This window comes from Agelaius phoeniceus, chromosome 8 (assembly GCF_051311805.1).
Source record: "Agelaius phoeniceus isolate bAgePho1 chromosome 8, bAgePho1.hap1, whole genome shotgun sequence".
Taxonomy (NCBI): Eukaryota; Metazoa; Chordata; class Aves; order Passeriformes; family Icteridae; genus Agelaius; species Agelaius phoeniceus.
The window spans coordinates 20,886,710-20,899,977 of NC_135272.1; the positions used below are offsets into that span (position 1 = coordinate 20,886,710).

General features: G+C 39.7%; 1 protein-coding gene across 3 annotated transcripts in view; it reads right to left on the reverse strand.

Annotated features, from left to right (window-relative positions):
* Nucleotides 1-3,609: 3,609 nt before the first annotated feature.
* Nucleotides 3,610-13,268, reverse strand: part of SLC44A3 (solute carrier family 44 member 3) — a 35,574-nt gene continuing 25,915 nt past the window's right edge. Inside the window, exons 13-17 of one of the 3 annotated variants that reach the window (XR_013183281.1) lie at nucleotides 7,691-7,828; nucleotides 6,983-7,219; nucleotides 5,606-5,741; nucleotides 5,103-5,201; nucleotides 3,610-3,861 (exon numbers count right to left, since the gene is read on the reverse strand). Coding sequence is in view for 1 of the 3 variants with exons in the window: in XM_054638330.2 (XP_054494305.2) it covers nucleotides 3,856-3,861; nucleotides 5,103-5,201; nucleotides 6,983-7,219; nucleotides 7,691-7,828 (480 nt within the window). In the remaining 2 variants the exon portion in view is untranslated. Of the gene's footprint in view, nucleotides 3,862-5,102; nucleotides 5,742-6,982; nucleotides 7,220-7,690; nucleotides 7,829-13,268 lie in introns of all 3 variants that reach the window. The other 2 variants (XR_013183282.1, XM_054638330.2) reach the window with 2 other exon arrangements.

Consider the following 13,268-nt stretch of genomic DNA (forward strand, 5'->3'; position numbering starts at 1 on the left):
TAAGGGTAATGTAGGACTCCATTCTGTTGCAGTTTGGGTTCATTTTTTTCCATTGGATTTAATCTAGCTATCTTGTAAAAATCTCTCAGGAATGAGTGTCACTGACTTAATAGGAGAGGAATGTAGGTCCTTCACAGCTGGGTTCACTTCCCCTCTTCATGACTCTGAGGTTATGAGCAGAGATCCTTAGCTGTTCACTAAATCCCTGCCCTTTTCTCAAGGCAAACGAGGATCACACATATTTATTGTTGCCTCTGCTTCAGCCTGTTGCCTTTATGCCATCACTTGGAGAATGCAAAACACTGTTGCTTTAGATTATGTAAAGACACACACACAGCCTGTGCCTGCTGAGCACCCGCAATCCCAGGCACCCAGTTACTGATAGCAGAGCTTTATTCCTAAATGGAGGATGCTTTCTTCCTCAGCATGGAATGCAGAGAATTTACCTGCATTTTATTTACCTGCAGAGAATTTACCTCAGCATGGAATGCACTAATTTACCTGCACATTTTAAAAGGAGGAAAAAAACCATGTGTCAATGGGGGCCAATGTTGCAGTTTCTACCTTCTGTAAAATAATTCAAGGTTATCTTAAAAGTGTTCACTGCAGCTTAAATGTACTACATTCACATATTAAATGTTTTACATTTGCAAGTTCTGGATTTATGAAGGATTTTTTCCTCCAGATTGGAAATTGTTTGTGCATGCTCCATTAGTTTCTGTCATCTTTGAATGTGATGTTGTGATCTGACTTTCAGCTGACCTATTTGTTGTGTAACTCTTAAGCTTATTTATTTTACAGAATTTAAATTAGAAAGGCTCACTAGAGGTCACTGGTCCAAGCCCTGCATCTGAGGCAAGAGAATTATTAGCAACAGATCTGTTAAGACCTGCTCTTCCTGAATGATTCTCTCCCTTGAAAATAGTAGTTCTTAATTATTTAGAACTGTTGTATTGAATCCTGAAAAGCAGTTCTACAATCAACAGCAAAAGCTTTTTTGTTTTTATAGTTCAGGTGAAAGCAATCTTTTTGAAAGCCTGACCATGCCCTCCTTCTTTCTGAAGCCAAATCTTAGGCTTTAAACTACCTGACCCTTATGTACTTAAACAGAAGAAACAAACAACAGGCAAGCTGTTGTTGGTATGAATGTTTCATCCACAGAGATATCCAATAGAATCACAACTGAATTGAGAGGTTGAAGTAGACACCAAGCAAGACCAAAATCAAGCTGCTTTGCTGAAAACATTAGGCTACAATACTTAGCTATTTTCTGGTTAGCAGACACCAGTAGTCCCTGTTTTCTTTTTTTAAGGAACATAGTTATAAAAGTACCTTTAATTCTGCTGAATCTAATCCTCCATAGCTGCAGGGAAGATGAGTCCACGCTTACTGGGCTGCATTGCAGGGCAGACATCAGATTATTGGAAGTGGCTTAGCCCAGCCTCAGAAGCAGCAGGAACTGTATTCCCAGGAAGGATGTGCAGCCTCCTTTACAGCTCCTGACTGCAGAACCCTGCAGGGGAAGGCAGCCTTGCCAAGCAAGCACTAAAGAGCACCAGCTTCTGTAGGAGTGCCTTATCCCTCTCACTCAGGTGGAGGCTCCTGCCACCCAGGAATGCTACAGCTGGAGATGGTTGACACAATTGCCAGTGGAATGGATGTAAGATTGGGAGGTCTTGAGTTGTAAATGAAAGCTATAAAGCTATGCTTTCTGTACAAATGTAATTGAGAGCTATATATTTTGAAGTATTCTCTAAAATGTACACAGTTCTCAAAACTTATTTTATAATGTAATTTCTGGACTAATGACAATACAGTATTCCTTAAACAGCATACACTCAAATACAGCTTAACTGGTATTTTTCAGTACCTTCCTTCTTTAAAAGTTGACCCAGAATTTGTAGAAGTGTATGAATCCTTTCTCCACTCTGGAGCTGCAGTGAAGGCAATGACCCTACATCATAATTGCAATGAGCAGAACCACACAGTTGTTGAGATGGGAAGGGACCTCTGAAGGTCATCCAGGGATTTTCTGAAAACAAGGACATACTTAGATAAAAATTTCCCTCCCTTTTTTTCCACCAGAGTTCCTGAGTCAAAGGCCAAAACTTGCAGTGTGAGTACCAAATACAAACAGGAAAAAAACCCTGAATGTTTAATAAGAACTGGGGGTTTTTAAACTTCAAAGCAAACCTCTTATGCTTTGTAAATTGGTAAATATCATGTTTACATAGTGAAGACACTGCTTCTTGGAAGCAATTATGTGAAACCTGTGGCAGAGGAAAAGTTTTGCCTTTGTAAGTACCATATCTGCACACTTCCTCAGGGTTAGAGAGCTATTGCTTATTCAGGACTTTTCAGAAGTTCCCACAGCATCCAGAAGCTAAGCACAAAAAGTATCCAAGGGTACAGATTTAAATAAGGAGAGGTGGTGAGTCACAGCCAGTATTATCATCTTGCCAGGCAGAAAGTAATTAATCTGTTTCTTTCCCTTTTTCATCATTTATCCTATATTCCACAACTTCTTGAAGTGGCTCATATTAAAGTAGACTGAAGTTAATTAAATTATGGATAAAAAGCAAGTATTTCTTAGTATTTCTAGATAACTAGTCTCCTTTCAACAGCAGGAGGCCAGATAAAGTATTTAAATGAAATGGATTTCTTATTCAGGCATCAGTGAGCTTTTCTGTACATCATTTCCAAGCTGTGACTAATCAAGGGTTTATCAATCTATTCATTTAGACAGTTCTGAGTCACCTGCAGTGATGTCACACTTCCTATATTGATACTTTACTGAAATCCCTGGCTGGCATCATTTTCTCACCACAAACCTCTCCTCAAATAAAATTTGAACAAAGAGAATAAAATGTGCCACCAAGTAAAATCTGAAACCACTCCATACTCAGAACAAGGTGGAGCCTACAAAATGTATTACAGTCAGGATCCAGGCAGAAGCTTTAAAATTGCTCACAAGAAAGTGCTGGCAGACTGTTACCAAGTTAATTTTTTTTAAAGTGAATACACCTGTGTTCCTCTTCTGACTGAAGCCCTGACAGTTGCTCCATTTCCTCTATGATGTATTTAACACCCATGTTACAGCTAACATTTCTATAAAATATTATTTATAGCATTTTTATCTCATGTCTGTCCTGTTATTTTATCTCTGTCATCTGCTACTTTGTCAAGCTCTAAATACAGATGCAAATTTTTCTGCTTCATCTTTTCAATTGCAGAAAGAAGGAAGGAAGGAAGGACTATTCCTCATCTGCCCTTTGGAGAGGAGCTGGACAGTTTATGTTACAAACTTGTAAAAACTATTCCCAAAAGAGTATAATTGAAAGAAAGACGCCTACCTCATAACCGCTAATTATCTTGACTACAGAGAATTTCTATCAAGGGTAATTTCCATCAGTGAGCTTAGTCTGTTCCTTAATTGGCTGTTCAGATATGCAGAATGAATCAGGACACAGTCATCTCAGAGCACCTCCTCTACAAATGTTTCTGCATTTACTGTTCTAGGGTTGACTGGCACAGCATTCCCAGAGAAACCTGAAAAAATCATGTTAGCTCCATGACCTCTTTGACTTACTAATTTAGTCTGACAACATAGAAATTTACAAAGAGTGAGTTTATTATCAACTTTCAGACCATCATAACAAATGTAGTAATAAAAATCAGATGTGATGACACACAAAATATTTTATTCATACAAACAGATTGTGTGTCATTTTACCAGTGCAGAAGATACAACAGATTTAGGGAGCTAATACTTTGTCCTGGGCTATTGGTCACCTTTACTGATGCCCGTTTTTGCTATTGCTGATCTGCTTCCACACTTTCTGGTGTACTTCACATTCAAGTCTACAAAGAGAGAAAAAAGAAGTCAAATAATGTGTAGCACTGTTTCTGCACTTAAATGTTGTAAGAATAAACTGGGAAAATGATTAAGGTTCTTTCGTATCTCAAATCCACAATCTTCTTGCAGGGAATAACACCCACCCAGCCTCTGGTTTCTGTGCTTGGCAAAAAAATTACTGAAGAATGCAATAACAGACCCAAACAATGAAAATATTTAGTACTATCCCTCACTGTAGTACTAAACTGGAGGAGTCCTCTGCCTGTAGCAGAATGTCCACAGAATTGTGTGAGAGGTCACTAGAGCCTGGTACCTTTTGAACGCAGATCAAGAAAAATCACCAACTTCTGTTACACTTGTGTAAGTAGCTGTGACAGCAGAGGACTTGTAGTACCCAGCAAGTGTGGGTGCCAGAGGAGCTGTTCCTGCAGAATCTTCCTCTAGCAGCCCTAGCCTGGCCCCCACAATGCTTGGGGAAAATCAGTCCCCCTGATTCTGAACTTGCTGGGGCAGCTTCTAGGTTGGGCAATTTGCAGTATTTTTTCAGATGTCAGTGAATGAGTGTTGACTCTGAGGACTTTCCCAAGCCTGGGTGTGGGGAAACACTCCCTTCTGGCATGTCAGCTTTGTTACTCCATCATAAAACTAAATAAATATATATTCTGATAAAAAAGGAAGAGAGAAAGAGGAGAGGAGAGGAGAGGAGAGGAGAGGAGAGGAGAGGAGAGGAGAGGAGAGGAGAGGAGAGGAGAGGGGAGGGGAGGGGAGGGGAGGGGAGGGGAGGGGAGGGGAGGGGAGAGGAGAGGAGAGGAGAGGAGAGGAGAGGAGAGGAGAGGAGAGGAGAGGAGAGGAGAGGAGAGGAGAGGACTCTAAGCTCTGGTCTTAGAGGTCTGGAACTTCAGCATGAAATTGAGCAGCCTACCACTCTTCTGACTTTGATACAGCAGGCAGGTGAAAGACTATCTGAATATGATTTATCTCCCACCCCTCTGGCACTGTCCAAACTTTCTCTTCTTCTGCTGGGCACAATGGGGAATGTGGAAAAAAAAGAGAATAATTATTTTATCCATTTATTTTGCACTAGCAGAGGGTTTCCTGAGGAGGGAAAGCAATAGAAGAACAGGATACTGGATACACTATCCTGGTTGCTGTGAGATGTCAGGAGCTACGTGATAATGCCTTCTTGGAACATAAAGGCAAACACATTAGCTGGCAGGTAAACACATATCCCACGCTCCTGTCTCACCATAGGCTGGAGCTCTGTCCCATCTTCATTATCCTGGAATGGTCTTGTGTTTCTGTGGTTTCGATCTTCTGTTAACTTGTTACTCTGACTCACAAAGGTCTACAAGCAAAAACCAGGGTGAGAGCGTTTGTGAAAGGAAACCATTACACTAATAAAAATACCTGGTGAAGGAAGATAATTAGCCCAGGGCTAAGAAACTGTAGCTGGTTCCTGGCTGGATGACACTGAGTGACACTGCAAGGGACTGCAGAGACAGCAAAAGTGATGAATGCAACTGAGAAAGATGAATCAAAATCTCTGTTACAACTCCTACTGCAGGAATGAGGTTTCCAGCTGTATGAAATCCCTCCCCCAGCTCTCCACCCACTTCTGCATATTGTCCTGAGGGCCACAGAGCCTCCCTTCCACCCCCGGGATGTTTGTAACCTGATTGTAACACAGACAAGTCAAATGCCTTCATGTGTTGGGAAACTCCAAATTCTTGTCTGTGTTAGCAAACTTACTCTTGATCATACAATGAGGAGGAGTTTGGATGTGCTGCCCACAGTTTTTCCATAGAAGGGTATAGAGCCTGTCCTGCTTGGAAGACTCCTTGTCCCTGGGGGAAATCCTCTCTTCACCCACAGCTCTAGGGCATGGCTAATTACACAGAATTAAGAGCAGAGTTAAAGAGAAACTACCACAAAGTATGGAAGTGGAGAAAGGAGAGCCTCTGTTTCATGAAGGAAAATTGGCTTAAGAAGTATTTAGAATTTGGCAAAACAGAGAGGGAAGAAGAGAGGTCAAGGCTTCAGAGTTTTCCATTCGGTTTTATATTCCTAGCCAGGCGATGTGCTTAAGTACTATTCTGAACCAAAGCCAAAGAATATATATCTGCTTTCTTCTGTACAAAGGGTTAAGCCTATCTTTAGGCTGCCTTTTTGTTGTGCTGCTGTTGTTCTCAACAAAATTCTATGAATATTACAGAAACTCTAACAGCAGCATTAAAAAAATAAGTAATAACCAGAACTCCAAAACAGTTCTGACATTGTCCTGAAGAAAGCCATCCAGAACAGTTGTGTCATATGAGCTACTCTGGCTGCTGGTTGTTTTCATGGATTGCTAAGATTTTCTCTTGTTGAGTAGTTTGTGAAGGAAAAGACAGAAGTGTCAAAAATAGCACAAAAGGAAAAAAAAACCTGCATCTTCAGATATTCTCCTAATTAGAAAGGGGTGGCACATATATATTCAAAGGCTTCAGTTACAGCACTGCATCACTATTAGCTAAGTACCGAAGGTACTACAATACAGTAATTACAAGGGTAAGATGCAGAACAACCTGTCCAGAGGCAGAAGAGTTTAATCAAGAGATAGAAGACAATGTTTTGGCAAAAGAATCTGTAAAGGTAAGAAGCAGAGCAACTCAGATTTGCATTAAATATGTTCAGAACTACATCACCTGTAGGATGTGGAGTGGATCCCTGACCTGCTACTTGTTAATTTTTTCTCATCAGTGTACAGTGAGTCACAAGAAATATAAGCATTAATCTTAGGGCACCCCATGGATCAATTTCTGCAGCTAGCTTGTCTATTTATTTATATCTTCTAATTACCAACAATATATTAAAGATATATCTAATTAGGCCTAAAGAGTCAGCCATTACTTACTGAATATGATCTAAAAGAAGGCAGCAGGTCATAGCTAGACACAGGAGTCAGAGGGACCCATTTACTTCAGTTTATAAATTAATGTACTTGTATCCCTGAGTCCATCCTGTTCTAAGGTGTTGGAAAGGAAGTAACATGGGTTGTGAGTTCAGATTACTAGGTCTTGGGGAAAGAAAAAGTGCTTAAAAGCTTAGAATGTCTCAAATATCTTTGCTGTAATCAGTGGGATTTACCAGCAGCTCTGGATCCACAAAGTATGGCTTCTCTGCAGTCCCATCATTTGTTTCCATATCAATAGCAAAGCAAAGGAACATGGCATCTGCTGTCACTTCAAACACAGACAGAAAACTGTGGGACATCAGGTAGGCAAAAAATCCAACCAGCAACAGAGGAACTACCCAAGCTTGCAGCTCCCGGTGGTAGTTAAATGCCATCAATCCCCCAAAAACAGTGAAGCACACAACAAACACCTGTAAAGGGCAGCAAGAGAGAAGTGCAGCCTCATTAATCATGCAGAAATGTTTCTCAAGTAAAAAAACAATCTCCCCAAAACCTGAGGCAAATACATTACAGCCAGTATTTTAAGAGCACATCTCATCTGGGAGATAGCTAAGCAATTTCCAGCATCACATAGCTGTGGCACTTTGTGTTCAATTCCATGTGTAAATACCACAGGGCAGAGGAAACCTCTTGCCATGTATTTACCAAAGACTTGATGCAATTGGAACTGCCAGAGGGTCCAAGGACACTGATATCATACAACAAAATAACTCTGCAAAGGTAAATTCCTCAGATATTCTTCTCTCCCAAACTTATTTTATAGCATTGACAACACTGGATTTAAGAAAGATAAACTTTATTTACTTTAGGTATATGAAAAGATAATCAAACCTGATTTTCCACTTCATTTTTACAGAACCAATATTTTTATTTACTCTTACCTTTCCTAAAAATAGAAGAAAATCTCCAAAGCAGCTAATGGATGCAAGTTTAGCAGAATTCCTTGCCAAAATACAGACAGCATCCTTTGCTGATGTACAAAAATCTGTCCCATTTATGGCTGTAGTTGTGTATGCATGCTGAAATGATATAATAATGTAGTGAGAGAGGAAACACTGATAATCTAGATTTTACTTCAGCAAAACACAAAGCCTTAAACTCCATTTGGAATTACTGACTTTATGAATATAAAGAGTTATTTATTTTAAATTACTATTATAGTCATGCTTCTAAATTCAAAGAGTTTTTCTACATAATTTCCACCATTAGCAAATGTTACAATAGTGACTAAATAAATCACTGAAGCCACATTTATCAGTTTATTTTAAAACACCGAAGTTCCTGATCCCAAAATTTGTGAATGAATATGACACAATTACCAGAGAACACCTGGAGTCATACTGTCCAAACTTACAGGCTATCTATCTCCAACACTGCTGGCCAACTGTGTAAGTGGAGAAATGAAGTTATGCATTTACTGGGTCATTAAAAGTTGATGATTAAAGAATTTTTATACATGGCTCTTTCAAACACTTTAGTGAAATTCAAGCTTATAGTTATAGCCATTAAACAAACCTTTTTGTGAAGGATTCTGGACTAGACCAATGCCCCACCCCACTCAGAACAACAGATAATTGGGGCACTCCCAGTTTTTCAATGTATTGAGAATTTTACATTATATTGCTTGGTGGAAACTTGCCTGGATAGGTGGGGAGGATAGAATATTTACCTTCATGGATTTGATTATTTTTGCACTTATGCATAAATTAACATGTATGTCCCATTTATGGAACTCCTCAGCAAGGTTTTGAAATTATGTCCAAAATATCAGCTAAGAAAAGCAGCACTCATGATACATGAAACATATTCTCGGCTTTACCAGTAATACTTATGAGTAGTTTCCCTTTACTCAAACTATTAGAAGGCAGATTACACCACAAGAACTTTAGTCACATCTGATATGGTCAGTAAGAGCCACAGTGTGCAAGGGATTACTCTTCTAAAGGAATTTAAAAACCAAACATGTACGTGGTGCTTACAATTGCTTTCTGCTTCACCTGGAAGTGAAAAAAAACCCACCCCATAAGGGGTTTACTGAAAGTGAATTATACTGGCCTACTGAAAACCCTTCCTGTTCAAAAATCTGTTTTTTCTTACTTACAATTCAAAATATAAAACAATTTCAGATATCTGAAGCAAAGAAAATTCATTTCTGTAGAGTTCAGTTTTACCTGTGAGCAATTTCTGTAGCATGGCAAAGCTATGACATTGTCTGAGAGAAGGAAGGAAGGAAAGGAAGGGAGGAAGCAGGCAGGAAGGCAGGCAGGAAGGAAGGCTGGTTAGATGCAATCAAAGAGTTTATGCCTCTTTATTGTGGATATTATTTATATAAAAAACAGTGATTTTTCCTCTGATAGTAAAGAAAAAACCATTGACATTCTGTAAATACTGTACTTACATATTAGAAAATACATCCATAGATGGAAAAAGTATAAATAAAGACCATGGATCTATTGCCCATTCTATGAAAACATCAGAGACACCAGTGAACTCTACAGAAACTCAAAGAGTATCTGCATAAAAATATGTTTAAACAAGCAAGCTCACTTCATTCCTAAATAGGAAGAAATGCTTTCTTTGCTAACTTTCATTTATCCTGAGGGTGTTCCCTTCCTGGCAGGATGCCATCACAGCAGAACTCCCAGGATGTGGCCGCAGGAGAGCTGCCAGTGCCAGCCCTGCTGGCCCAGGACACGGGCAGAGATGGCCTCACATCACACTGCCTCTGTCTGCCACCCAGAGCTGCCACTGCAGATTTCAGACATGGACAGATTTCTCTTTATAACATGCTGTGAGTTCAGTCTCTTTCATCATTCCCGTTAAACACACAGGGAACTGAGACACAAAGTAGAAAAGTGTTTTCTAAGTTTGTTTTTGTTCCTTAAGATCTAAATTCACAGAGCAGATCCTGATCTGGTGAGGTCAGTATAAATTTTGCCAATAAATTAAACAGAGATTCTGTATTCATTATAAATTGCAAAAAATGTGTTTTAAAAATAAAAAAGAATGTTGAAAAAGCACGTGAGCTTGTACAAACATTGTTTCCAAACTTAAAATAAATACTCATTTGCTTGCACTCTTGAAATAGCCACTCTGGTATTCAAAGAATGTGCAATGAAAAGAATTTCTGATATTTATTAACTAGAATGGTTACCTTGGAAAGATTGAAAATGACGCTGGAGACTGTACACTACCTGAACAGGCATTTGTTTTGTTACAAACCAGCTGATAAAAAATGGCATTTATAGCAGTTACAACTTAAACAAATAATGTAAGTATTACCTAATGATAATACTCAAGAAATAAAGGCAGCCGGGTAATAATCTAACATTCTAGAATGAGTAGGAGAGAGACAGAAATTAATGAACTGCTGAAGGCTACAAAACTAGTCAGACACATGTGAAGCAAGAATATTACCAGCACAACTGGAAGACTCAGCCAAGTGATCTCTACATTTTAGCAAAAAATACATTTCTGAGAAAAAAATATTTGAAGGGTTTCTTGTTCAGCCTAGAATCTTTTTCCACGCACTTGCCTCACAATTTTCAAGTTTCTCATACAGACCCTATGCCCTGATCCCATCCGGCCACATAGAAATCTATATGTTCTCACTAACAAAACACATCAAACATTTAAGCTAACATACATTTCCATGCAACTCAGCATTGCACAAAAATGAGCTCAAGTAATTTTTCATTCTTACTCATCAAGGAACACCTAACACCTACAAGTTATTACCTATATTTGCAAATAATTTTGGACTTTCAAGAAAAAAGCTTATATATCCCATTAAGTTTAAAATTGCAGCATATGTGCAGTAATCCAAAGGCTTTCAAATTAAAGATTGTTGCAAAGGCTAAGATGGAAGACCATGGCCAGTTAAGAACCTGCTAACATTTAGAAACATGTTATTTAAATATGTGTTTCTACAGAAAATATTTTTCCATGCACAAAAGCTTTAGTGGATTTGAAAATGTTTGGGAGAAGAGCAGCAGGAATGATCCAAAAGGCATGGAATGTCTTCTGTCTGGGGAACGTGAGGCTCTTCTGTCTGGAAAAGACATGACTGAAGGAGATGCAGCAGGAGGCTGACGCTGCCGACTCATGAGAAATGCAGGGAGGCTGTGTAGGCTTAGATGGCTCACTGCTTCTTCCAGAACAAAGGCCAGGCAGGGGCAGGACAGTATGAAGCATTAGGAGCCAAATTTAAAAACAGACGGTATTCCTTCTCACCATAAATCTGCAAACTGTGGACTGCTGGGCGAAGGATGCTTTAGCTTCTAAAAGTTCACAGGAGCTCCGTGGAGATGGGGAATTTCAGGGAAAAGGAATCTGCTGAGAGTTATTTAACACACAGAAAACATACAGCTCAACTAGTTCCTAGGTTGAAAACAGATTCAGAAACAGCACAGAGGCAGGGAAATATCCTTTTGTTCTATCTTAGCATTTGCTCACAGTCATTGCTGAAGATGGGATACTGAGCTAGAAAGAGATTCAGTCTGATCTTATATACACACTAGAACTCATATTTTTATCTTTGCCTAATAAATTGATCTTTTACAATGGTAGTCTCTGCTCTGGTGACAAGCAAGTAATGGTGGCATTGATAGCATTGAAAGCACAGGGGATAGTGGACTGGGATCAGCATTTATCTTTCCACCAGCAAGTTGATCTCGTATCACCACCTCTCTGAAGAACACAAGCCCTTCTGCCTTGGGGCCTGGGAACTAGACACTGATTTCTCAGTGTCAGGATGAATAAATAGGGAATGTGAATGTTTACATATTTCCAAATACCACAGTATGCAAAAAAATCTATTTAAAGAATATATCCTTCTGTGCCTCACAACACAGAATGTCAAAGGTCTTGGAAAAAGTGACCTGGTAGTTTCATGAGAAAGGCGCTGTGGCTCGGATCCAGGCTGTAAGTTCTCCAATTGTTGAGAATAATTGCTACTTTGTGTAACAGCTGAATTCAGTCCTCCATTCTAGGGCTTGCTTTCATAAAATGAGCTTGGGGAAGAGAAAATTGCCATAGCAACAGAATCTTCTTAAAAAGGAAGAAGGAGACATGCTGATCTCTCATTCCAGTTCAGCTTTTTCTGCTCTGCTGGTGTTTTCATCCCAATCTGATCTTATTGCTGCCAACTCTCCTGGGGACTGCCCTGGTCAGCTACCCCCAGTGCAGTGTAGCTCAGGCTGGACCTTAAATTGTCTTAGCCTGCAAGTGTCACTGATGCCAATGGAAGCCCTTCAGAAAACAAAATCCAGTGGCAGCAAGAGGCTATGAGTGTGGCTGCTGTGCAGCAGTTAGTGGTCTGGTGAGAGTGTTGTATCATGACTCTCAGATGGTGGGAAATGAGAGCAAGATGGGCCTTGTGAGGCCCCACTGAAGAGATGAGGACATACAAGACTGGAAGGGACTTTCAGCCACTCCAGTGCCTATTTCAGATTAACATATTACGCAAATCTTCTCCTAAGTGGAAAACCCCTTCTTTAAATCACTTAGGACTTCCCCTCTCCCAGGCCTTACATGTGGAACTGTTCCAGACAGTTGTCCTGCTGGTCCTTTGGAACCTTCCAACTTGCAGACATTTATTCATGAACAATTTATATCTACTCTACTCTATTTTTCTGCTGATCTTGTCAGGCTTTTAGCCCTCCCTGCTGTCTCGTAGATGGCTAATGGGCTTGCTCTTGCCCTTCATTTGTCACAGGATATTCCAGTCCCCTCCATGAGATAAGCCTGGGCACATAAGCAGCAACTTGTACAACGGCATTTATCCCCTTCTTTCCAGTGCAAGTGTTTCATCTCGTAGTTTCCAGGACTTCCATTCCATCTTATATTTTCAGTCTGGACTTACTGGAGAAAGTTTTCAGGTTTCCTTGCTTCCTACTCTCTGCGTTATTGACTCCTTCCATGGCTGTCATCCAGTGGGTAGGACCAACACAGCTTTTTTCTCAGAGGGCAGTCGGGTGTCCTTTTCTGCTGCATCACAGTGTTACATGTGGGCTCCATTTCCATGACAGGGTTGGAGCAAAAGGATCCTGCTTTATGTGCCCATTGCATGATGATTACACCATTACTGGGGTTGCTTTCAGGGCTTCTGCACTTAGTGAGAAAATGTTCTTATTTGGGATTTTTGAAATAAATCAAACTGAAGATTTTCAGAGAGTTGTTAATAAATTGCTTAAAAGCACAGAATTACCTGTCACTCGCTTAATTGCCTTTTATTTTCTCTTTCTCTCTCTTTTCCCCTTTTGTTTCTTCTTAGTGGGATAGGGAAGAAGAGAAATGTATCAAAGTAAGAATTAGTCAACTTTGTCCAAAGTAAGAATTAGTCCAACTCTATTCCCTACATGGTTCTTCCTACAGAACAAGTTAAGACCTAAAGATTTTTGTTTCCTATTATCATATACATTAAGTCCATAGGGGGGAGATAAACTTATATAAAATATT